The sequence below is a fragment of the Rutilus rutilus genome (genome assembly GCF_951802725.1).
Source record: "Rutilus rutilus genome assembly, chromosome: 8".
Taxonomy (NCBI): domain Eukaryota; kingdom Metazoa; phylum Chordata; class Actinopteri; order Cypriniformes; family Leuciscidae; genus Rutilus; species Rutilus rutilus.
In genome coordinates this window covers 22,659,870-22,687,618 of record NC_140222.1, presented here as the reverse complement: position 1 = coordinate 22,687,618, position 27,749 = coordinate 22,659,870, and the positions used below count along the sequence as shown (strand labels likewise).

The 27,749-nt window shown below is 37.0% G+C and overlaps 1 protein-coding gene across 2 annotated transcripts; it reads left to right on the top strand.

Moving 5' to 3' along the window:
- On the top strand, window positions 1-27,749 carry pth2rb (parathyroid hormone 2 receptor b). 2 transcript variants are annotated; one of them, XM_084417731.1, is made up of 13 exons: window positions 1-216; window positions 900-1,002; window positions 8,870-8,980; window positions 9,066-9,181; window positions 9,464-9,561; window positions 11,006-11,120; window positions 13,041-13,194; window positions 14,838-14,898; window positions 15,015-15,081; window positions 20,350-20,444; window positions 24,545-24,683; window positions 25,737-25,778; window positions 25,919-27,749. In XM_084417731.1, exons 1-13 carry the CDS (start codon window positions 154-156, stop codon window positions 26,486-26,488), a joined length of 1,734 nt encoding a protein of 577 aa, XP_084273857.1. In that variant the 5' UTR covers window positions 1-153; the 3' UTR covers window positions 26,489-27,749. The 2 variants fall into 2 exon arrangements, with proteins under 2 accessions (XP_084273857.1, XP_084273856.1); XM_084417730.1 differs by having other exon boundaries at window positions 10,937-11,120.

Genomic DNA, 27,749 nt, shown 5'->3' with positions numbered 1-27,749 from the left:
TCATTCTCCAGTGCAAATATGGAGCTGGGTAAAATCACTGGAAATGCAGGATCGGCGCTCATTGAGCTTTGTGCACAGAGAAACTACTGAACACATCATTTGAGGAAACAGTCAATTTATATAAGTATTTGAAACGCTGTGAAGCTTTTCATAATGTGGATTATAGTACTGTGGATATTTGTCCAAGTTTTGCTTGGTACTTCAGTCGAAGCACAGGTAAGATGAATAAACAGTGTGTTGCTTTTATACACCCTTACCTCACATCACATCACCTTCATGATTGATTTGAATTTAAAGCCTTAAAAAAATTATATAATACAATATATTTTAACGTTGAACATAATACCTTAGATCTAAATGTTTTTCTTCTTATCATGTTTATTGTGAAAGTTTGAATCTTTAATCTTTAATTGCTACCTTTCCATCTAATTTAACCCTTAAAATGACTTTTAACTAATCTAACATATTATGTAATTCAGTAATATCTTTGACTTAAAAGAACCAGTTAATTTAGATTTTACAGAATAAATCATTTTAGGTTGTTGCCTGACAAACATTGTGAAGTCATATATGTAAAGTCAGATGATGTGAATTGATTTTTCTGGAAATATGTCATAATTGTATGCAACATTGCAGAAATTTTAGGAGTGAATTGTTACATTTAGTTTTTTTAGTTTTTTTTTTTTTTTGACAGATGAAAACAGATTTATATTGTAACTGCAAGCAAACAAGCATGCAAATGTCTTCTGATGCTTTTCATGACGTTTTGCATTTATGTATAAAGCTTAAAGGTCTGGTTGGTGGCTTTAAAACTCCATGATTGGAGGTCTAATCAAATCCAAGATACTTAAGTCGAACACTTAGACAATCAATTTCTCTTGTTTTTTGTCTCTGGGCAGCATTTGGATCCAGATGCAGGCTTAACAGCTCAGGAACAAGTTCTCCTGCTGTATGACATCAAACTGCAGTGCCTTCAGAACATCTCAGAACACAACCCTGCTGGTAAGACTCCGCTTGGAACCTTTTTTCACTCTAAAACCAACATCATTTTGATGTTCGGTGGTAGCTGAGAGGACAGATCATTTGCGTAACTGATAGAAATATGCTGATATGAAATAGGTTTATTCTTACACATATATAGATCCGCAATTAGCATTTGGATTCCCATGGTCTGGTGGTAGAACGTTTGTTAAGCGTGTCAGAGGTTCCGGGTTCTAATCTGCCCTCGTATAACAAAGATATTCATTAATGATTGTATATCAAGAGCAGGGACACGTTTGTGTGCACTTTGTTTAGTGATTTCAATGGAACGATTAGAGAGTCTCTGCAACGGCATAAGATTGGCGCGCTCATCTGTGTGAAGCCAAAAGCGAACTCTCCACCTTTGATAACATCGCCATCGAACACTCAGCATGATTTAAAAAACAACACACTCCAAAGCCAGTTCGCCTCTTTTTAAACACAAATGCACATCAGCTGGATATCTTTCATTCGCATTAGGTACATCTGTGCAGTGAGATGTTTAGAAAAAGTGGTGGGGACAATATCGACCATGGCAAAAAAGTGGAAGGAACATTTAACACCCTTCGCTCCCGCAAATTACGCATATGCAAATATGGGAGGATTGAGATAAAAGGGACTTTAAAGCACATTTATGCCATTTGTTCATTAGTTTAAAAGATTTCCACGTGTGAATTCACATCTGACGCCTAATCCATCGAACAGAATGTGAGATCTGAATCTGTTTAGAGGACTTATCTGTCAAAATCTTCAGCCAGAGAGATCCAAGATCCGTTTAAACTTGAATCCAATTGCTCCTGTCCAAATGCCTTTGGTCTCTCTGGTTTGATTCTTTATTTAGACACACTGAATTATCTTACAATCAAGTAACCGTATATCTGGCCCCTCATATAAGCATTTTTGTATTCAATCTGATCAGAATCAAGGATATCGATCTTGGCTGATTGATTTTCAGTCGCTTTTTCAAGTTGGCCTCGTTCGATAATAACACGTACATGAAACAAATTATGTAAATGACGTAAAGGTTACAGTTTTTCAGCCTAAATGCAAATACACGTAATGTTGTTAAAGAGCTGGACTGGTAACCAAAAGGTTGTGGGTTTGAATCCCAAAATGGATGCTCGCCTTAGCAAGAATTAAACAATTGAAACAAATTTCATTTAAAAAAAATTGCTAGTAAGTTTCACGAATAATACAAACAAATGACAAGATACACATTGAATTAAATTTGAATTCAACTGAAATAGTGTCTTCTTGTAAAATCTTATTTTAAAGGGGTCCTATATACAAGTTTATGATTTTGTTTATGGAGTCTACTAGAATACTTTTAATCAGTACTCATTATCTTTCTTATGATTTACATTGTTGCAGCACCTTTTTTAACCCTCTGTCTGAACGCTGTGTTTTAGTTGGAAATGTTAAACCCCTTATCATAAGCGGCGAGTATCGAATGATTTCCTGAGGCGCTACTGTAACTAACTAGTTCGAGCCTTAGTCCGATAATAACAGTAAAAAGAACAAGCTGATCAACCCGAACCACATTCACAAGATTAGGGCAGTACTTTTCACAGTGGTAATTCTTTATTTTATATCTCTCTCACATTTCAGATGTGGCATAACTCATTTATAACACCCCATAGCACTGAACTGTTCAGAAAGCAGTCGTTAGAAAAACGGTGAGAACAAAGCAAAAAGTTGTGGTTGTACTGTTGAAGAATAGTGTTAAAACACATTTTAACCACTGCTTCCTTAGTCCGTACGCCTTTGGAAGGCCGAAAAAGGGTGGTTTAAATTCGGGATGGAATAAACAGCATCTCTTGGACATGTCCAACAACACACTACTAATGCAACTCAACCAGGCCTCGACCATTTTTTGTGTGTGGGAATAATTTTAATGAGGATTATTGTGACGTGTTCATTCTGGAAGAAACCAGTGCAATGCATTTTTTACAGTGTAATGCACAGCGACCTGACCAGATGAAAAACAATGCACTAGTACACATCCATTACAATGCTTCTGAAATCTGAAGGGAGTTTGTGATGTCACTGACTAATGGTTTAGTGCGGCTTATGAGTCACCCTGCTGTTTACGGAAGCTGACGCACATTTGTTTTGTCTTCCAGTTTTCCTGTTTTTTATTTATTTAATTATGTTGGTCCTACCATCATCCACGTGCTAGCTGACCAGGCATACCAAGATAAGATTGTGAAAGGTTCCTTGTTACCAGTGTAAGTCTGAATTAGGATGCTGAGACAGGTGTGATTTAAGAATGCAAGAGATTACAGAGAATGGCAGAATTACAGAAAATATTCACCGAACTGAACCATGACTCTCTTGTGAATGTAGACACTTATATTCAGCTGCACAAGATTATACATGATCTGAGCTTGAATCTTGCTATATCCTGCAGTTTATCCATCAAAATCTTCTTATCAGCCAATAATCTCACCAAGCCATGTCATGTCTCACACAGCTGAATATTTTCAAATCCAACAAGCAAAAATGGTGTGCTATTAGATTTAGCTATTAGTGAATGCAATGATGTGAATGTGTTTGTGTAAAAATGTAGGTAAGGCCCTGATATGCTTCGAAATAAAGTTTGTTTCGGTAACAGTTCGAAACAGCTTGCAAAAGCGAACTTGGAAAGTTCTTGGAAGGTTCGCTCTGACTGGTGAACTCCTTCGAACTACCATTGGTCAGTGGTGATTACGTAATAGATGGGTGTGGCTAAGAGGCTCCGCCTTCTTGGACGTGGAAATCTTCTCCAGTTTATTTCTTCTGTTCAGTCTGTCGAGGTTTGACGTCCACAAATAAAAGCATGAACACACTGGAAATCCACTTTATTACAATATTGTGGATTATTGTGGACACATGCGTGATGCAGGATGAATCAACAATAAACACAGAGAGAACGAGAACACTCCACAGCTAACATTACATTAGCACAAGTCAAAGAACTGAGGAAGACAGAAGGCTTAAATACACAGAGGAAGGTAATCAACAGAACAGGGAACAGGTGAGGACTTTTTAGAAATGATGACAACCGATTAATGACTAGAACTCAGGCAAAACAAACAATGAAAACTATGGCTAAGGGTATGTTTACACAACAACTATGTACTAAAAACGGAAACACGTACAGACGACAACATTGCCAAAATGAGCCCCGTTCAAGCGGATCCGTGAAAAACAACTAAAAACGCTGTATTATGCTGTCAGGCCAGTAGTTGGCTATGTCACTTTGTAAAGAAACTCGACGCGCCTATAGACCTTATGTAGCTCCGCCCCTTTTCAGCGCTGCGCTCATTGTCTTTTGACTTCCGGTCTGTATTTTCACAGCGTTTTGCGTGTTTATTAATGAACGGCTCGTTTTAAAATCTTCCCGGTCGATTTACATTTGTTAAGTCATCTGCTTTAAACATTACAGTCCTCATGATAACTTTCGTTAACTTTACATTAAGTAAATCCACTTAAAAAGCTAATTACTCCTGGACAGAAATGCCATATAAATATACAGAGCGACCGCAAAACGGAAGTTAAAAGACAATATTCCAAAGATGGCGGCGCCCTTGTTTCTCTGGTGCATAAGGTCTATAGAGCTGGTAAGTCCCGCCCCTTCCGTAAAACCCCGCTGGACCTCTAGGTTGAAAAATCGTCAATGCAAGTGAATGGGAGAAAATAATTATTTTCTGGTCCCGTTTGAATTGTGCCATGAATGTGAACATATGTTGTCTGTGAATTTTTTATATAATCTTTCATGTTACGAGTTTGACAGTATATGGTATGATTCTTCGGCTAGCAGTTGTGGAAAAGACATAACGAGAAAGACTACATGTCGCCTATGTGACGTCACCCCATAAAGTTGACTTACCCGTGGTTTTCGCCAACCTCAACGATTTTGTTCTCTCCCTGAAAGAAGGCGGTGAAGTGCACCAAAGACACAGTCATGTTTAGCGGGATCCGTGAGCTAGTGTCCGTGTGCGAATGGTGGTGAGTGGTGACGTTTCAAACGCGTCGAAAGCAGCGAAGAGTTGTAGTCCACACAGTGCTCTCACACAAAGTCTAACCGTATCAAACTTCTACCCGCTAAATTGTAGCATTCTTCACACGAAAGATTATATAAAAAATTCTCAGACAACATATGTTCACATTCATGGCACAATTCAAACGGGACCAGAAAATAATTTATTTTCTCCCATTCACTTGCATTGACGATTTTTCAACCTAGAGGTCCAGCAGGGTAAGCGAAGGGGGCGGGACTTACCAGCTCTATAGACTGAACACGTAATGCGCAACGTTTTTAGGACCCCATAATGCTGAACAATAATTTAATGTTGACTAAATTACACTTTTAGACACATTACTGTCACCTTCTTTGTCTATTTTTACTTTCTAGAGTTGTTTTAAGAAAACTCTTCGATCTTTAAGAAAACTATTTTTGGTAACACTTTACAATAAGATTTAATTTGTTAACATTAATATTAACTAATTAGTATGTACTTATATGCAAGTTAGTAAGTATGCATTAACTAACAATGAGCAAGATATTTTTTACAGTAATCTTTGTTATTGTTAGTTAATAAAAAATACAGTCTTAGTTCATGTTACTTAAATTAGTTAACTAATGTTAACTAATGAAACCTTATTGTAAAGTGTTACCCTGTTTTTCCATAAAACACTTCCATTTTCTCACACAATATGAGCTGTTGAAACCGACCATTCAACAAAATCCAGCAAATTCTGCATAGAATGCTGTACAAAAGAGTTTTAGCGATACTGATGTATCCTTCAAAAAGAGACAGTTGAAGGGTGCAAAAGGAAGGCTGACTTCCAAGGATCCTTCAAAATGAGATGGACTTTGACGATGATGTGGCAGCCTTACTAGGACGCAGCCTTCGATGCGTGAGCACCCATTGGCATAAATATAGAGTCAGACAAGAGATACAGTATCAAGCAGTGAAAATATGCAATGGTGCTGTACTTTTACAGCTCTGTCGTCTTGGAACGCCACTCAGCCAATCAAATTCTTGGACCGGAATATTCCTGCCACATAAGCCGTATATATCTTTCCAAATCCTTAACCCAATTATAAAGCCCTCTCCAGGTATTATACATGCTTAATCTCTAGTTCCTAACCTACTTTATAAAACTTGGCTTTTGTTTAAAGATTGTGCTTGCAATTATTTTCTATTTATATGGAAATTTGTGCTTCTTTTCAAATGCATGGTAAGCATGAAAGCTAAACAAAAAAAGGTTTCCTTTTGTTTGACAACATTGGCTAATATTGGTTATTAATGGTAATTAGAGTGTAGCCTTTGTCATTTGCATCAAGCTGCTGAGCGCCCGCACTGAAACTCCATGGCAACTATCAGCATTCTCAGAATATTCAAAATACTCAAACTCTAAATATAATGTGTGGGCTTTGATATACGGTGCATATATATATATATATATATATATATATGCTTCCAAGTATGGAAGCACCAACTGGTCAATCCCCTGAAGGGAGAGGAGAGTGTCCGCGGCGCCACAAGAGCCTGATGCTATTTAGAAACTTTATTCAGAGGGAATGAATCAGCACGGTTCAATTCTACCTGGTGGTCTGGTGATAAAGGCTACAATATATATAATGTCCAAGTGTGAAAGACGACATGATGCCTGTGACATCTCAACCCAGTCTACAAATAGATGTGTTACTTACAACACAGACAAAGCTGTTAATGCTCTCTCTTGTAGCCTTTATCACCAGACCACCAGGTAGAATTGAACCGTGCTGATTCATTCCCTCTGAATAAAGTTTCTAAATAGCATCAGGCTCTTGTGGCGCCGCGGACACTCTCCTCTCCCTTCAGGGGATTGACCAGTTGGAGTGGTGCTTCCATACTAGGACCTTGCCATTTTCCCCAAACTGTTCTGCGGAGGTTGGATCAATTGATCGACGGAATACTTGCACTCAGAATAAAGACTGACAACAGCGTTGAATCAATGAGCCGCGAGGAAAGATAAAGTGTGTGCTGTGGGGCTATTCCTTTCATAAAAAATTATTTCACTTCGCAAGATTATTCTTAAATATATACTATGCCATTCTTAAAAGTAAAAAGTTCTTCCTTTTCCTGAAATCAATCTGTTTTCAAACGCAGAGCAGCTTGATATATTTTATTAATGATGCATCTTTTGCAGTACAGCTAAGTTAGTTGTCATGTGTGAAAATTGATGTGGTGAGACTGTCGGAAAGTCTCACTTTGATCTTGTTTCCGTCTGTTACTAAAGAAACTGTAATTACTTTAGACATTCCTCGATGGACTCTTAACAGTTTTAATTAGGTTTTTATAGTAGGCTGGTTTTGAATGAAGAATGAATGAATTTCTTCCCTTCGCAAAACCATGCACAATGTCATCTATGGCTGGGTATTGATGGATTACCAATTTGATGTGGAGGGGATCATTTAGCAGGGAGTCTAAATTCAGCACAAGAATAATTTGTTTGTGAATCAGACTTCACTGGTCGCATTGTTTGTTTTTGCGTTCAGCTCGTGAGCACAGGTCAATGGAACAATGTTTCTTGCCATTATTTATCACTATCAACTTTGTCTCAGATGTTGCCTCTAACATTTCTTCAGATGACAGAGAATTGAAACATACGAGATATTGTTTACAATCCCTATATAGCTAGCCTGGCTCCGCCCTCCTGCGTACTTCCGCTCAATTTTATTTCCCTTCAGTACTACGTCTGGGATTGTGGTGTATTCTTTGGTTTTCTCCGATCATTTTTTTGGCGGTCCAATCAGCGAACACATAGCCTGGCAAGCTAGACCTACATCAAGATGTTAGGTCTGGCAACTCTCCATAGACACGGCTCAATCCGAGGGGCGGGATAAACGGCTGTCTTTCAAATTCCCTCTGCACGCAATAGGACAGCGCTTCAACCAACCAGAGCGTTTTCCCAACAGCGGAGCTTGATAGATTCAACTTTTACCATATCTGGCCGGCAAAACTACGAACACATCTTCCTTTTTTTAAGAATGACTTAAGTGCCGTTCTTTGCTCTTTTCTCAAAGAAAAACTCAACTCCAAGTCCTCCAGAGTCGCGGCTCGCGGCCAAAGTCGATTCAAAAGATGTTCTCCAGCAGCAGCCATTCTTTGTTTTCAAGTAGCAGGGAATCGTCGCAATTCTGTCGTCATTATGTTAAGCCCGCCCCGCCTACTCTATACACGATGTGATTGGCCTGACCCAATTTAGGTTTTTGCAGCTGGAAGGTCTATGGAGAGTTGCTAGACTACCCTGGCTGCAAAATACATTTTGCTGCCGCTAGGGTGCGTCTAGATTTCTAGGCTAGCGAACAGAGGGAGTGGCTGAGAACGATGACGTTGAGGTCGTGCGCTAGTTTGAGTTGTAGGGTTACGTCACGACCAAAGGTTAGCGATTGGTTATGGCAGATCCAGAGTGACTCTGGGCAGATCCAATAGTTTTAAACTTCAACAGAATACCCGTCTACAAGGAAGTTAACGCTTGTCAATGGAGAGAGGCCAGACTCTCTGTAAATGAAATGTACGAGAGTCTGGTAGAACCAGGCTACTATATAGCGCCAAACATGTCCGAATATTAGCCTACTCATGGGATAAGTTGATGAGAAATGTTTAATTTTATTCTCTTTGACTGCAGACAAATCTGAGCAAACACTGTTGGGATATTTTCTGAGATTCGCATGATAAGGGATGGAGAATCTGGGGTTGAGAACAAAGAACTGCAGCTTATGTCGTATCGGAAATGATGGACTCACTTTAGTGTGTTTTTTGGTGAGATTGCATTTCTATAAATTGTGATTATGGTTTCCACATTGTGTACGCAGATGAGGTCTGTTCTCCTGGATGGGATGGATTGGTTTGCTGGCCTCAAGGTTCCCCAGGAACCATAACCAAAGTCCCGTGTCCAGGCTATGTGTACGACTTCAACCACAAAGGTACATGGCAGTAAAACGTCTTTTGGAAAATTTCATCAGTTTCTTCAACAAGATCTAACAATATTTTCGATCTTCTTTTTCTTAGGATTTGCATACCGTCAGTGCGACATGAATGGGTCATGGGTATCGGTGGAGAACAGAACTTGGGTCAATTATTCAGACTGTCTGCGTTTCTTGGCTCCAGGCATTGAAAAGGACAAAGTGAGTCCAATTAGCCTAAACAGGCTGGAAGAGGTTGTGGTGTCTTATTGACAAGTTTCAAAATCATTCAAGAGTCACTTTTTGATTATAATGCTCCAATGAGATGTAGTTAGGATTGTGTCTTCAAATGCAAAGTCTTATTGCAAGCCATAAAGCTGCTTGGACAGATGTCATACAAATGCCATTAGTGTTATTAAGTCAAAAGTCTTAGGAAATGTTTAAGGATGTCTAGCAAAAATCAAGTTTCATTCACTGATGGCTCAAGTGCTCTTGTGTTTCCAGAGGGACTTTTTCGAGCGGCTGCACATCATGTACACAGTCGGCTACGCTGTGTCCTTCAGCTCACTGCTAGTCGCCATTTTCATCATTGGATACTTTCGGTAATTGAACGTCAGTCACATTTTCATACCAAGCAGACTTTAGTCCCAACTGGCAAGTTAAAGAAACACGTATTATGTATTATGAAGTTGCACAGCAAGCAAGTACAAGTATGAGTGGCTGCTGCTGAGGGATTCAAGCGGGACGATACAGACAATCTCAGGTCTTCTTCTTTAAAGACGTTCAGAAATTAAATTAGCTGAAGAGTTCCCCAGTGAGTTTCTGCTATAACTGAACAACTTGTACTCTGCAGTTTCAATTTGAAAGGCTCCAGTGAACGGTTTTATTGAGCCCACATTTATCAGCTATAGGCACAATTACATTTTTTAAACAAAACATTATATCATATGAATTATTATTGTTTACTCAAAGGAAAACTAAAACCATAAAAAAAATGTCATTACTTGTTAACTGAAATATTCAAAATATTCAAATAGTTGCCAAGGCAGCATTTCCCATTTTTTTGTTTTAAGTTGAAGTACTGAAACAACTAAAACTATAAACTAAAATGTAATAAACTTAATAAAAATTAAATAAACTCAAAGATTAACAAAAATCAGTGATACTAAACACTGATATGAAGGTCAACGTAAAACTGTCTTTTGAAAATTTTGCCATGCATCCATCATTTATTAGCTATTTTTCAAATGTCTTTTTATGCTTTTATTGCTATAGACCTTTGACTTTCAATCTTAAAACATTAAAATCCTTCATAAAAATATAACTTATTGATACAATTGATAACATAAAATATTCACTATTAAATATTTATTGTGTAAATAATTTAAATACATTAAAAAAAAAAGTGGTTATGAGCCTATCAATGAAGAGCTTGAGCTGAAATGTGAGACTTGCATTGTGTAAATAACACAAAGAAAAATCAAGGTAAATATCATTTTGATTTTGTATTGGTCGTAATTTCCAATCACACTGTATTTTTGTTAAATTATGTAAAAAGGTGAGTGTATTTAAGATACAAAAAATGATAGTGAAATTAGCATTAACAAGACAAAGAAGGTGGCCCTTTTATATGAAAATATGAGATGGGAGGAAAAATTATTTGTCAATGCTTTTGCGTTCTCTCGCAAATGTTTTGTGCCCCCCCGAGAAATTATGCATTTGCTCTCAAAGAACACAAAAGTTGTGCTAGTGAACCCAAAGTTTCTCAGAAAACCGCAAACCTTTCGCGTGCGAACGCAAAGTTTCTCGGGGAACGCAAAACATTTGCGAGGGAACGCAAAAGCATTGACTTAATATTTTTCCTCTCATCTCATTTTTTCCCCCCACAACCATGTCCCTTTAGGGGCTCCGTAAAAGGACAAAAAATGACAAGATTTTCTGTGATAAACATAAATTTTCTCTCTTTTTGTCTCCCAGGCGTCTGCACTGCACCAGAAACTACATTCACATGCATTTATTTGTGTCTTTCATGCTGCGTGCGGTCAGCATTTTTGTAAAAGATAGAGTGGTGTACGCTAATGGTGTACTACAGGAGTACGACACCATGCTAATGGACAACATCAGCACCGTCTCCATTTCCCATCTTGACAAGACTCAGTATGTGAGTGCAATAAGGTTGATGAACCAGACCAAGTTTAATTATTATTCTTGTTGAGATGAGTTGAACTAGTTTTGGCAACAATGACTTTAATTAACTTGAGTTAACACAACTTAAATTAACTTGTGCTATTTGGCTATTCATTCATGCATGCATGCACTGTAATAAATTACTCTTTTGAAACTGCATTAGAGACTAATGCTGCCTGCCTTTAAGTGTTTCTGGAATTTTCTATATGAGGTTAGAAGTTCTAATTACGAAGTGAATTTAAATTGATTTCAATTGAATGAGCACACTCCTTTCTCCCATTCAATTCAACATAAATGTAGGAGGCTTTCAAGAATAATGCATAAAAATAAAGAACAAATTATGTGTATTAAGTGTAGAATTAATGCTGCATCTGTGCATCTGCTGTATCTGTGTTTACTATTCCTGTGCAGCCACAGGGAAAGATGGGAAATGTAGTTCATAGGCAAATGTAAATGTAGTCCAAGAAGCCTGTTGTTTAAATTAGCAGTTTTTTGGCTAATTTTATTGATATTTTTATCAACAGCATGCAAAATGCTAACTATTTGTCCAAATAATTGTATATATTTTTTAATATATATATATATATAAAAAATTTTTTTTTAAATACTAGTATAGTACAATAAACAACCTACTTTTTTCTAAAAAAGTTGTTTTACTGTGTAACTATTTTCAGCAACAGTATATTTGAATTAAAATAGTTTTTTGAAAATCGTTGATGAAATCGAAAAACATTTCATCAACAAAAATTTTCGTTCTGTTGACAGGATTAAGACTAAATGCCACATTTACCATTTTTATGCAAATTTTCGCAGTCGAAATCCACTCATTTTGATAGAAATCACACAAACGGGATTTTTAAATATTTCCCCAAAGTTTCGATCGTGCTTCATAACTGTACATCGTTAATTATTTTGTCCGTAAAATTTCAGAGAAATGTGGCTAATCTGACCACATCTTAACACCGCATCCTAACCAGATGCGATGCGATAAGATTCCAGCGACAAATAATTTGTCTGTCCATACTAAACGCGACGCGACTACGAGATGCGTCAAAATCAATCAAAACCCACAGCCAATCAGAACAGCGTGTGGGCGGAGTATCGCGGCAAATGCACGGCACCAGAGAATAATCTTGACGGCACTCGCAAGAAAATGGATAAGTAACAGTTAGCTAAGTCAGCAACAAATTCAAATTCACAAATATTACACCATTTAAACATTATTAATAATACATGGCTACTGAGTTACTAAAACAATCTTTGTCAAATAATACACTTGATTGTTCACAGTTTTAACGTTCTTGTTTCCATTTGTTTAATTTCAAGATCTGAGGTGAATTATAGCCTATCTATTTTTGCTTTTACAGCTACAAAGCTGGAGCACTAAATACTATTCAAAGTCACATACACGCTTTTAACATTAAATAAAGCACATAAACAGTAGGCTACCTGAGATTATTATTGCCACACTTTGTGTTTGTTGTTCCAGCGCGACGTCGCAGAAAAATAGAAACCGTTTCTAAAATAGAATCGTCGCGTGTCGCCGTCGCGGCTGGTTAGAAAAACTGTGATTAACATGGAAAATATACCTTTTATCGCGCGTCGCCGCGTCTTGTCGCGTGTAGCTAATTCATAGTGACCATGTACGTTTGCGGCAAGAATAAAAAAATGGCATGATCACGACTCTTTTATGTTCCCAGTATTATTCCGGCATGACCAATAACTGTTAGTTGTTTTTTTTAACACACCCACAGCATTGTGCTGGCATTCATGCCCACCCATCTCATTATACGATCAGTCTGACTTAAAGGCAGCATAACAATGAGCTTTTGTGCTGTGATCGGTTGATTACAGGTTTCTGATTGGCTGAAGCCAACATTGTTTGTATTTTCAGTTTGGCTGCAAGATCACAGTCCTATTCTTCATTTATTTCCTGGCAACCAACTACTACTGGATCCTAGTGGAGGGCCTCTACCTTCACAGCCTCATTTTCATGGCGTTCTTCTCCGACTCCAAATATCTCTGGGGTTTCACCCTCATAGGGTGGGGTAAGTGTGCTTGTTCAGACCAATCAGAGGTCGATTTTGTTTTCAAACATTGTTTACTTTGCCCTGCCCAGCCATAACCATACTAATTTCACACCTTATTATGATAATTCTCATCTGATGCTTCTGTATCTGCTTCCAAGAATCTCAGTCGAATCGTTTGAGCTGAGGCACAAACACTTATTTAAAGCCTTATTTATTTATACTTTATGTTTGATGCATAATACTCGCCAGGCAAGCCGAGCAGGCATCTTTGAAGTGCAAATACTTCTGGGAAGGTTCAGGCGTTCTTAGATACTTTGTTGAAAGCCGAATGACAGAGAAGCCCAAACATGTTTGTTCCACTTTAAAACATATTAACAATGACACAGAGCGCAAGATCAACAACTTTAAAGTCAACAATAATGTGCATTACTTAAGCAACGTAGTGATGTTCTGAACATATTAATGTGTCATCATAATCAATAATGCATAATTAATGTTCCTGGCATCGATGTGTTTGCCGTAGAGTAAGCACCTAATGAGGGCAACTTTTTCACATTCAAGCACTCCGAAACATCAGATCAAAAAGACGTCGCTGAAACTTGTTTGCTGAGGTTTAATTTAGGCTTTTTTATAATTAATAAATACATCTGTATTTAGAGACACATCATCATTAATCAATGAGCTAATAATCTATGATTTAAGGTTATATATATATATATATAAATGTAATTATATTTATTTAAGATTTAATCATTTTAAGAAAAAAATTATAAAATTATGTATTTTATTTTATATATATTATAAAAAAATGCAATTGACATTTAATATTTATATATATTTTATTTATAGTATATTTTTAGATACAATTATTAAATGTTCTTTAAAGCATGAAAAAGCACGATATTCATTTTTGTCAGAATATGGCTGAAAAAAAAAAACATTGAATAAAATGTATATAAAATATACATTATTATATAAAACATTATAGAAATCATGTTACATAAATATATAGATTTTATATTAATATTTTAATGGCTGCTGATGGAGGAATGCAGATGGTGTAGTTAAAGGGGTGGTTCAGAATTTACAGACATTTACATCGGTAGTCTGGCGTTATAATTTATTTGCTTTTGGTGTACTGTGGACTGGGTAAAATTGTTTTTAATGGCAGGCTAACAGATACCGTTGACTCGCGCTAGCCTAGCACCGGCGAACTATGCAACTGGAAGGACTGGGTGAAATTTTTTGAAAACTGTCTCCACTGATAAATAACACACAGGCTAACTTGTAAATGAGGTCCGATGTCCAAAATTCTGAACCACCCCTTTAAAACATCTAACCAGTCAAACCTTGCCCTTTTAGGCTCAGCCAATAGTGTGAGTTTGGGGTGGGACTATGTGTTTGTTTCGACCAATGGCAGGTAAGGGGAGTATTTGAGTTTGTGTCAGCACAGAAATGACAGATTTCTCATTTTTATTTATCATCCTGAGGGTCAAGAAGACTTTCAGGAGGCTTTTGAATTGTAGGATCCGAACGGTTTAAAACAAATTGAAAATTGTGTTGTTCCGGTGAGTCTGTGACAAGTGTCGGGCATGTTTCTGTGCTCGTGTGCTGCATTAAAGTTGATAAATCTTGTCCTTTTCTAATCTGTGCGACTTCAGGTGTTCCGGCTATCTTCGTATCAACCTGGGCTGTCGTCAGGGCAACGCTGGCGGATGTAAGGTGAGTTATTAGAACATTAAGCAGCCTTCTCGGTAATATAAATAAGTCACACACACACACACACACAAGCTGTTTTATATATAACATTTCAAATAATATTACTCTTTCTCTCTAAGGTGTTGGGAGTTGAGCGCTGGCAATATTAAATGGATATACCAAGTTCCTATACTGACAGCAATAGGGGTGAGTTGGTACTAATTAGTTTATCAGAGTTTCTCGTTAGTTAATAGTAGTTACTAGAATGTTCATATTGCAATACTCATTTGTTCTTGTGTAGTTATTTTTTAATGGCGGAATAGAAAATTTAGAAAAAATAGCTAAAGTGTTACCCAATGTTGTCGTTTTCAAATAAAAACAAATTTATTGATAATAAAAAAAATTATATTAGTGCTATCAATCAATAACAAAATGACTAATTAATCACACATTATTTTGTCAATTTAAAAAAAAATATTTTTATATTGTAATACTTTCACAGTGAATCTCCAAAATAATAACAACATAAAAACAGTATATTTTAAATATTTGTTTAATGGCATCATTTTACTGAGCACTATGAATCACTGATACCCGTACTGATTGTACTTCCGCATTATTGTATATCCGTATTGTATATTTATATTTTTAACTAAACAGTTATTGTAAAGGCAGGTTTATCACTGAAAATTGTATCGTACTAAGTATACTCTTTAACAGTATCATGGTAAAAAGGGAACACTGGCAAGAGCTTTCTTACCTGAACGCGACAGAATGGCCGTTTCTTTCATGTCATTGTCATCTAGTTTGAAATGTTGACTACAAACATGGAGGTTTTTCAGATTTTCCATTGCGCATTCTCTCCGTATTTATGATTCTTTGAACTGGATCCTTCACTGGAAACCGAAAGTAACTAAACTTTTACTGCTAAGCATTTACTCTTTGAAGTATTTCCTACTAAAGCAAGGCGGTATTTAACTCTGGTCAAGCATATCCATAGCAGACTGGTGGGAGTGGCCTGGATGGCAACATGCCCAGTGCATTATGGGTGTTGTAGTTTTCCTACCTATTTGGCAAAAGGGAAGACGACAGCCTTTTTTCTCTGTTTCTCTATAGTCTGGTAGCACTGATTAAAATAAAAATAAAAATCAGCTTTCTACTGTATAGACAGCCAAGTTTTAACGAAAGGCCATTTTGCCAGAGGTGATGTTCCATTTTGTGGATTCGTGAGAAGTAAAAAATGCTCAAAATGTTGGAAACATCTAAATATAAAATATAAATAAATATATTTTAAAAAATTATCATTAAGGCGAGACACTACAGGTGAATAGGGTAACATTTTAAAATAACAGATAACACCATGAAACTTCCTCAGTTGATTACTTACACAAGTATATAAAAAAAAATGTATTACAAGTTTTAGAAATTTGTATGTTTAATTATGCAAATTAGGCATTATCTCATTAAAAATGCACGATTTTGCATATATTTTCGGTAGATAGATCTGAACATATGATAAAGCCAGGTGCAAATTTCTTTTTTCATTTTGTTTACACACAAGATGAAAATAAAAACTCAGAGGGATTTCAGGATATATGCTTTTATTACCTAGGAAATCAAAATATACTGTCCATAGCCTTAAAAAATCTATTTCTGCCATATTTTTTTTAATTAAAATGTCGCATAAATCAGGCCAGGAATGATTTATTAACAAATCCCTCTGAAAATATCTTCAGAATACTGCTAAGTGTATAACTGGAAAGTTTGGTGTAGCCTACATAGGTGCTACATAGGCTGAGATGTTTGTACTGGAGAATGACAAAAAACTCATTTTGAGAAAACGGCAGTTAAAGATTTAAATAGCTCTAAATGAGATTTCGTCGTTAGCTTTAAATCCCCCTTTGGACATTCACGATTGGTTACTGATAGAAAGGAAATGCCCATATTTGGGTTATATAGCGTTGTGCAGGAGACTCTTTACAACGATACCGGTCATGACAGACTTCAGTAAACAGACGGAACTCGGCATGTCGTGTTTGAATGCTAACTTCTTGGTAAATTCGGGAGAAACTTACTGCCGTAAGTAAACAAAATGTAATAAAATAAACATCTTAATGTATATTTTCAACGTTTTCTTTATAGCAGCTTGAAAGAACACATTGAAGGAGTAAACTAGCCCAAAATCTCAAAACTGACCACTGCATGACAAATCAATGTTTTTGCCTGCCATGTCTCGCCTTAAAATGAGTAATTAGTTAAAAAATCATATTACTACAGTGAAATGAGCAGAAGTAAACAAATTCAAAAGATTTTAATTGATGGATTCAGTTAAGAAGATCAGGACTAAGTTACTGTAATGGGACAGGCCAAAATAACCATTTTCGGGGTTGTGGGATAGAGACATTTGAGGAGTTTAAAACTAACTCCTCATTTTGGATTAAGTGTATGTTGGATAAGAGTCTATGGCAGGAAGCGTCTGCGCACGAAGGTAACTGTTACCTCTAGGGTTGCCAACCGTTCCGTATAATACGGAATCGTCCCGTATTTGACACATAAAAGTCTTGTTCCGTATTGAACTGATACGGAACGCACTTTGTTCCGTATTTTTGAGAATCAATTCAGTGCAAATCCATGACAGACACATCAGACTATGAACGAAGACATAGGCTATGATAAGAAAAGAAAAGAAAAGAAAAGAAAAAAAACCCGAAGGTGCGGTAGATATTAATTTGTCCCCGTTTGTCTATGATCAGCATAGCGTTTTTAACATCTTGGAACATCATCAGAGAATGCCCTTTTAATTGGTCGTTTCAGTCATTGTGAGTCACGTATCGTAGCAACGATGACGACAAGTGACAACAGCGGGAAATGTAAAAATGACTAACGTTACCTCCGAGCAGCCGGCGAAAAAGAAAAGAGCACAAAATATACATACAGGTGTTGTGTTGCTTGAATGCAGTATTTGAGTGCAATATTTTATATTTTCTTTATTAGCTGTTTTTTTATGTATTATTGTTTTGCACTGGAAAGAAAGTTAACTATAATGGAAGTATAATTATATAAAGATATTTGCACTACACTTCCTTAAAATGTTGTCTAATTAATTTAAAAATATTATTTTTTTGCACTGGAAAGAACATTCTAGAAGTCTAATTCTATTGCATAAGTTCGCACAAGGCTACAGAAAACTGTTGTGTTTATTTTTCTTCAAATGCAGTCTAAGCCAATGAGTTTTGAATGATATATTTTGTATTTGTTTAAGTTAAATATAAAACGTATTATAAACTAAACAAATCCATGGTTCATTGTTGGCAAAATGACCATGATAGCCTTTATATTTCACATCTATGTGGTTCAGTCTTGTATATTGATTAGGCCTACTTTGCTATTCTATAAATATATAGGCTACTGTAAGGCCGTGTGTCCACCAAAGCGTTTTGGTGGTCACACCGACCAACCGCCACATTCTGCTTGTACAACGTCAACAGATGACAACAACAAGCATAATACATTACAGAAAATACATTACATTGTATCGACATTTTAATATAGAATCAACACAGAAACAAAATATGTGTGAAATTAGATACTAGTAACACTTTCGTGGATATTCCGTATCATAACAAGCAAAGTGTCTCAACTGAAAAAAACGCAACACCGCTAAAACGCTCTCAAGCGTCCACAGCTAGGCGTTTTCAGCAGAGCGCCATGAGCGCTTTGGTGGACACACGGCCTAAGTGAATATAATGACTACAATAGTAATTTCTCGCTAGAAATGACATCATAAGTGGAAAAATTTACACAGAAACTGACGACCAGCCGCAACTTTCAGATGCCATCTTATATTTTTGTAGCTCAACTGTCAGAATGGAACGCACAGGATTGTGGGATATCAAAGGCAGCGAAGGATACATCTATGCTGCCTTCAAAAATCGATCAGATGAAGGAATCAGGAGACAGGAAGTGAAACTAACATTGCATTGATGCGTTCCGACCTTGAAATGCGTCCTCCGAATGCAGCGTTTATCAGTTTTCGGACGCAGCCTGTAATATCTAACAGTCCTCACGGGACACCAAATTGCATCATATTTGTGAAAGTGGCATCAAAGCAGTTTTTAAGTGCGACACCATCAGACACAGCTGTCTTCCCATTAACCCCGGATTCAACCCTGTACCCTGAACCTGATCCGCTCTAAAAGAGACTGTCAAATCCTGTAATCCAGCGTGTCAAAGGGTCGATTTGGATTGCGGCATGCTGTCGTTTGTTGACGTGATTGACCAGTTAGAGGTTCCATGCATATATTTATCTGCTGGATGGGCAGACGGAGACATTATGCTGTTAATTATTGGCTTTGCTGAGCGTAAGCGCTTCCAGCGGTAATGGAGCTCCGAATTCAAGAACGTCTGGACCATCGCACAGCAGGAGAGCTGTAATTATGTGACAGAATGCAAATGTATTTTGGTCCTTGCTGCCTGTCAGCAAAACATATAAATTAGGATTTAACTCACATGGATGAATTTGCGCACAAAGCGCTCGTTACTTACAATTTCTATGGTGTATTGATTACGACGTTCGTAGCGCAGAATATGTAAAACTGTTGAAACATGTTGAAACTTTCACGGCTCAGATACCACGGAAGCTCATCACACATTGACGGAATAATTCCCATGCGGAAAAATAGAAGCAGAATGAAATTAGTGTTTTTAGTGTGTATAACTAGTTAATTAAAATAGTCCGACAGGAGAATTCTGTCACCCCCCCTCCCCAACCCCAGTCTGAAGCATCATGAAATTTCCGCCACATCTCAATTAATGTATTGTGTTTAATAGCAATTTGGAGTGGAAATTACATTTCAACACCTTTTGAATAAAATGGCTTAATTATCCTGCAGATGGTAATTTTATAGCTGAAACACACACAATTAAATAATATTTTCAGGATAATTTGACAAAATTGCAGCTTGATTGGAAATGGCAGGCGATAAAAGGCTTTTCACAACTGATATTTACCTCGATTTTTCTTAACATATCACATTATCCCAGTCTGTCAGTTTCCTTAAATTGTCCAGCCGGAGAATTAATTAAAACATATAATAGGAAATAAATATATGTGTTTGTGTGTTGTGTATATATATATATATATATATATATATATCTTTATATATATATATGTGTGTATATATGTACTGTATATATATGTATATATGTGTGTGTGTGTGTGTGTATATATATATATATATATATAAATGTTTTATAAAAATATAATAATATATGCGTATATCCAATAATATTTAATATTTTAAACTATTTTTAAAATATAATATATAGTACATGTTTATTTACATGAACATAATATTCATCATCATTTTTATTATTATTTTATATGTACATGCAAAGTGTTTGAACCTTTAGTCAAATTAATTATGAAACGATACAATTATGAATCAATCGTTGTTTCCTTTTTCTTTCTTACAGCTGAATTTCATTCTGTTTGTAAATATTGTTCGAGTTCTGGCCACTAAGATCCGAGAAACAAACGCAGGACGCTACGACACGCGTAAACAGTGCAGGTGAGTGCATGAAATTATTGTTATGGTGGTACATGACCTCATATGAAGAGCTGTACTGGAGGATATTGGATTTGGGATTGTTTTGTTCACCTGTGACAAATTAAAAGAAACTCAAAATGTATAAATGTACAGGTGCTATTTTATAATCTATAAAATATGTTTATACCAGCCCATGCTGCGGTTCAGTTCTGTTTTGCTGTGTTCATGTGGTTGTTGTCTGTGAGGTGGAGTGTTTGGACATCATTGGTGAGATATCCAGAAGAGGACTGTAATTTTCCAGAGGGTGTTTGAAAGGCTTTCTTTTGAGAGAGAGACAGAGAGAGAGAGAGAGAGAGAGAGAGAGAGAGAGAGAGAGAGAGAGAGCTCGGGTAGTGCTGCAATTATTAATAGCGTGTTTCCCTCTGGGTAAAAGTCACAGTATCCCTGACTAGTAGTCTGCGAGTGGAACTGACTGTAAGATCGGTCTGTATAGAGATAGTCTCTTATCATAGCTCACATTTATCAAGCAAATCCATCTAGCCTGTGATGATAAAGTCCTCGCTTGGCTTTGAAGCACAGTTTCACTGTCTGTGGCTCTTTAATGATCCTCAACACTGAAGTGGTGCATGCATTAAAAAAAAACTCTACAACACGATGGGTGTTCTGGCTGGTTGCTAGGGTGTTCCGAATGGTTGCTAGGGTATTCTTGGTGGTTGCTAGGGTGTTCTGGGTGGTTGCTGGTGTGTTCTTACACTTTACAAAATCAACTTGGATGTTTGAGTCATTTCAACTTAAATTACAAAAAACTGACTTTAAAAAATGAGTTGAATATTGTAAAACTATTGAGTTAAAGCAATGTAAAAACATATGCTGTCATAACTTATTGATCAGTCCGCCTTATTGGCGGTTTCAAGGAATAATTTCCATGTGCTTGCTGTGGCATGGTAATTGGTTGCGACTAGGATGTTTTAGGTGGGTTTTTTGGGTGTTCTGGGTGGTTTTTTAGTGTTTGCTAGGTTGTTTTGAATGGTTGCTCTGGGTGGTAGATATATGTGGATTTTAGGGGGTTGCTAAGTGGTTGCTTGGTCGAAAAAATGTAAGCTTGATTGCTTGATTCTCAACAAACCTTGCAATTGAGGTATCATGTTTTTAAGAACCACAAGTTACAGATGTGGATTCAATTGTGAATCAAGTAAAATCAAGTAATATTGCTTAATAATGGTGACGTGCTGATGTCCATTTGATTGAACATTGGATATTTAAGACCAGTTCATTTCATAAATAAACATTAAAGGAAATTACTGGAATTAATACCAAATCATGTGTGAACAGAATTAGAGCCCCTTTCCGGAGAGTGTTTTAAACCTTCAGGGGTTTGATAACCTCAGGTGAAATTAATATACAGGCAATGAAAGCCATTAATGACGTTACGGATGAACTGGCACATTCACGCTTTGCTATTAATGAGAGTCGGACTTATGCTCTGAACTTGAAGTAATTAAGCAATTTACATTGGATTTGAGTTCAGTGCAAGTCTCCTCAGCATCCGAAATGCCGCTGACTTAAAACTCGACTCAACTTTTCTCATTTTCTGGCCTGTAATGCGATAATAAGCCTCAAGAGAAACTTTGACTCTCACGCTCTCTGTCTCGCTCTCATTTTAACTTCAATCTCTCAGCTCTCAGTGCTGAGACGTAGGCTCTTTTCCATCGCTTTACTTGGTGTGAAAACCAAGACGAAGATCTTTTAGGGTGTAGAAGGGTGTACCATGGTAGGGTGTACCATGGTACACCTTGGGTGTACCATGGTATATTTGGTATAGGCTAATATACACTCTCTTCCACCCTCAATAACCACGACAGAGGTGCCCTTGTGTGTGTGTGTGTGTGTGTGTGTGTGTGTGTTCACTACTGCGCTAACTTGGATGGGTTACATGCAGAGGACAAATTCAGAGTATAGATTACTATTCTTGGCCTTCCCGTCACATCCTTTTATTTCAAAGTACCATAATGTGATCATCTAACACCATCACTGTATCATGATTGTAAAGGTGTTAAATGGATAGTTATGGAAGCCTGAATTGTTTCCGCCACAGAATAAAACAATTCTGACTTTTTTTGCTACTTTACATCTCGCAATTCTGACATCTTTTCTCAGAATTGCTAGACATAAACTCAATTGTGAGTTATAAAGTCCAATTCTAAGGAAAAAAAGACTGACTTTTAGACTGAATTTATAACACGCAATTGCAAGATAGTCAGAATTGCATGATATAAACATGCAGTTCTAAGAAAAAAGTCAGAATTGCGTGTTTATTTCTAGCAATTGCGACTTTATATCAGAATTGCGAGATGTAAACTCTCAATTGTGAAAAAAGAGTCAGAATTGTGAGATAAAAAGTCGCAATTACCTTTTTTATTTTCTATTCTGTGCCGGAAACAAGCTTCCATAGATAGTTCACCCACCCTAAAATGAAAATTAAATTAAAAAAATTACTCACCCAGGTGTTTTTGTAATGTCGTCAGCCCTTCTTTCTTTTATGGACAACAAAAGGAGAATAAAAAAAAAAAGTCCCGCACACGCTCGTCCATATAATGGCAGTGAATAGTGACCAGCATCAAGCTTTTTAAAAAAAGATGCAAAATTATCAAAGAATGATCCCATGTGACACATGTATGTCCTATATTTCTGGGGATATAGAGACAGAGCGCATTTAGGCCACGCCCACACCGGGGGGGAAACCAATCCAACCGTCTCCATTGACTTTGCATTGCGAGAGGCTGCCTCCTTGTCATTTCTTGCTTCTAACAAAAGACAGAAAAATGCCTAAAAGCTGCTGTGTGACAAGGTGTACAGCAAACAAGCTAAAAAACCCAGAAATACGTTTTTATTAGCTCTCGACCCCAAAAAACGAGCGTTTAGGACATAAAAGTGGATACAGGCAGTTGAGACAGAGCGTCACGTGTCTCATTACTCTGAGAACTAACGTACGCCCGCTGGAGGAGACCGTAATCGGCGACACAGGATAGTTTATCTTACAGAAATATAATATATAAAACTGACATTTGGATATTTGACTCACCAGTGACCAAATGTTTAACTTACTGCACACGTAGTGTATTTTTAGTGCATACTGAGTGTCAGGGTCCCACAATTTACCCATTCGTTCCAGCCTGTATCCACTTTTATGTCCTCAAACGCTCGTTTTTTGGGGTCGACAGCTTATGAAAACTTATTTCTGGGTTTCTTAGCTTGTTTTCTGTACACCTTGTCACATAGCAGCTTTTAGGCATTTTTCTGTCTTTTGTTAGAAGCAAGAAATGACAAGGAGGCAGCCTCTCGCAATGCAAAGTCAATGGAGACGGTTTGATTGGTTTCCCCCTTGGTGGGCGTGGTCTTCAGATTATGACGCGTTGCGCTCTGTCTCTATACGAAATTAAATTGAATGTATTATTTACACAAAATCCTGACCTTGGCCGTTGGTATCCTGTGCACGGCTGCACGTTCAAGAGACTCTTAGCTCCGCAGTTCACTCCGACTCGCCCATAAAAAGCAAAAGAGAAATCAAGATTAACAAAAACTCAACATGAAATACAATGCCTAGAAATCCCAACAAAGTAACCGTGTACTTTCTTCACTGAGTCAAATATCTCCGGACCGGAACTCCGTTTGTCTGATGACAGTCAGAATGGAAGTTGAACTCGATAACTTCTTGTTACAACGAACACAATGGATATATTAGCTAATAGAGTCTCATGAACACGCACATCGCGCAGAGACCGATTGCCAAGGTCAGGATTTTTGTTAATACATTCAGTTTCATATCGTATATCCCCAGAAAACGTGGAATATACAGCATGACTAATGGGACCAGTCTGTGATATTTTTGCGTCTTTTTAAAAAGCTTTATGCTGGTTGCTATTCACTACCATTATATGGATGAGCGCGAGTGGGACATTTTTTAAAAACTCTCCTTTTGTGGTCCATAAAAGAAAGAAGGGCATGCGGCATTACAACAACACCAGGGTGAGTAAATTCTGACTTAATTTTCACTTTAGGTTAAACTATCCCTTTAAGGGTTGAAAATAGTGATGGAAAAATGTGTGTCTGTCTGTGTCCAGGAAGCTTGCCAAGTCCACATTGATTCTGGTTCTGGTTTTCGGCGTCCACTACATCGTGTTTGTGGGAATGCCGCACACATTCACAGGTCATGGTTGGGAGCTGCGGATGTACTGTGAACTCTTCTTCAACTCTTTCCAGGTGAGTTACTGACTAATCTATTTCCTCTCCCAATAAATACTCACTAATGTGGCGTTAGATAACGTTAAGTATAATTATGTGTCAGTTTCCATTTCGGTTTAATTGGCTCTGTTGACGTGATAAGAAACTTCGCTTATATTTTTCAAAAGCATTTTGTTGCTTATCTGTGGACAGTGTGAACTGTAAAATTAATTACGCCACGTGGAATAAATTAAAGATAATATACGGAATAATTGAATAGATAAAATAAATTAAACTAAAATTAAAAGTTGTTGCAGAAGCTCTTTACTCTTCTGTCTTTCCTGAGAAATAAACGTTTAAATGAATGCAATTAAAATAAAATAAATTTAATTAAAAGTTTGCACAGTGAAAGCTTTCCTTCTTTCCTTTTCTGTCTTTTCTGTGAAATAAAGTAGATTAAATTAAAAGTTGATGCTGGATTTCATCAGAAGCTTTTCTTCTTTTCTTTTCTGTCTTACCTGCATGTGAAATAAAGATTAAAATAGATTAAATTACACTGAGATGAATTAAATTAAAACTTGATGCTGGTATCCATCAGAAGCTTTTTTTCTTAGTTTGTCTGTCTAAAAATAAATGTAATTAAAATCAAATAAATTGCATCGAAAGATTTCCTTCTTTTTTGTCTGTCTTTACTATAAAATAAAAATGTAAATAAATTTAAATAAATTAAAAGTCGGAGCTGAAGTTCATCGGAACCTTTTCTTCTTTGCTTTTCTGTCTTTACTGTGAAATAAAGATTCAAATAAATAAAATATTTTAATTTAATAAAATAAATATGCATCAGCTTTTTTTCTTGCTTCTCTGTCTTTCCTGTGAAATAAAAGCTAAAAAACTGAACATTTACACTTATTCTTATTTAAGAATAGGTCTAAATATTTAGATTTGGGCATTTATTTATGAATAAATGAATAATATATATAATACATATATTTATTGATAAATGAAATAGCGAAACCAGATATACAGTAAAAAGTATGTTTGGCAAGAAACTTTCTCTGACTTATGAAATTGGTGTTTATTGCTCTCTTTCAGGGATTTTTTGTGTCCATTATCTACTGCTTCTGCAATGGAGAGGTAAGTGTGGGTGGAACAACATTTATATTTTAAATACTGACACTTTAGCAAAGTTCGTATTCAAAGTGATCCTGTCAACCAAGATTTTAACGTCAGTCCACAACATTGTTTTTTGCTCATGATCCTCGGTTCTATCCTAGGTCCAGACTGAAATCCGGAAGACTTGGCTCCGTTGGACGCTTGCGTTTGACTGGAAGGTTCCTGTAGTTTTAGCGAACTACCGCTACGGGTCGGTCCTGAACAGCAGCGGCGCCAGCGTCCAGTTCCAGCTGACCTCCGTGACCCGCAGTTCTGCCCTCCACACCAGCAGGGTGTACCGCTGCGCCGGTCGAACCAGTGTCAGCTCACACACACACGCCTCGCATATACACACCACCTTGCCCGGGTACGTCTTCAGCAACTCGGACATTGAGAGCCTCCCGCCTTCGATTCCGGAGGAAATCGACGAGGAGGCCAAACACATCGATGACATCACGCTCAAAGAAAGCGATAAAAGCGGTAACGGCATCACCGTGCGACGGGAAGCCCTCAGCATCTGTTTCGAAGAGAGTGGACAAAGCACAACCCACGTGGATTCTGATGACATCATAAAGAGGGACGATGACGACACCCCTAAGGAAATCACTAAATGCGCTGATGACATCAGGCTGAAGGATTCTTTATATGTGAGGTACAAAAGTTTGGATCAAGAGGAAGAGGAAGTACTTTAAAAAGCCGCTTGAAACCCATTTACTGTGGTCAGCGTAAAAGGAAAGTCGCCTCAGAAAAAGAGCTTGGGAGGGAAAGTATGTCATGGATTGATTCATAGTAAGACCCAGAATGTGTATTAAGAAAGTAAATGGGGTCTATTTTGATTTAATGCTTACTTGCCATTTGCAACCCATTTTACTTTTGTCATGTGACGCATTTACAATTGAAACAGGATATTCAACAACAAAAAAACGTAATATTTTCCTTCAGGAATTTATTGGATTTCGTTAGAATGTCATTCATTGATTCATAGTAAGACCCAGATTGTGTATTAAGAAAGTAAATGGGGTCCATTTTGATTTAATGCTTACTTCAAAAATCACAATGAATTGCCATTTGCAACCCATTTCACTTTCGTATTGTGACGTATTTACAATTGAAACAGGATATTAAACTCCTTTCAGGAATTGATTGGATTGTCAAAACTGGTCATATATACCAAAAATGAAGCCAGACCTGAATGCGAGTTTGCTAAGAACGTGTATTCAGAAGTAAATGGGGTCCATTTTGATATCATCTTCACTTAAAAAATGATCGCAAGCCGGTCAAACAGAGGCTATACGTGTTGTGTAATGCATGAAAATACTGGTTTTGGTTTGGTTTGGATTAACTGGTTTCACTCACTTCTAGGCCTTGCGATAAAAAGCCCAGTTTGCGAGAAAGACTAATTTCTTTGCTGGAAATTAGCATCATCGCACTGCCGTACAAGATTGTTTACGTCAGTAAATTAAGTGTGTGTAAATATTTCCTTCACAAAGTGTCACTGTGTTTTTTTGCGATCAAATGATGTTCAAATGATTCATTCATGAAACTCAAGCTGAATGAATTTCTGTGCAAGTAGTTTGTAAAATCATTCTTACAGGTTCTTAGTTTATGCAAGAATGCTTTTGCAAATCATTTCCACAAATTCCTTCCGCTTGTTTTATGTTTGCAAAACCATTTGTGCATAAGTTGGTTTTACCAATAAATTTAGACAAATACGTGTTCTGTTCGTGTTTTATGAATGCGACCCAATGTTCAGAGTTCTGCTTTTGCGATGTAAGAATTTGATTCTGCTTTTAGCAAGACAGTCAGTTGGTCGCTGCTTGGCATGAATGTTTTATTGTACAAATTTTGTATCAAGCTATTTTTTTACTGCGGTTTGCCAGTAAATGTTTTTCTTAAATTGTTTTAAATGTATTAAGGTTTCACGCAAAGGTGTAATAAACGCAATTAATCATA

Bases quoted from the DNA above. Each gene is read 5' to 3' on its own strand.
- pth2rb (XM_084417730.1), top strand. From the start codon at position 154: ATGTGGATTATAGTACTGTGGATATTTGTCCAAGTTTTGCTTGGTACT. The intron at 20,445-24,544 runs GTGAGTGCATGA...GTCTGTGTCCAG, and splicing joins GACACGCGTAAACAGTGCAG to GAAGCTTGCCAAGTCCACAT. The intron at 24,684-25,736 runs GTGAGTTACTGA...GCTCTCTTTCAG, and splicing joins TCTTCTTCAACTCTTTCCAG to GGATTTTTTGTGTCCATTAT.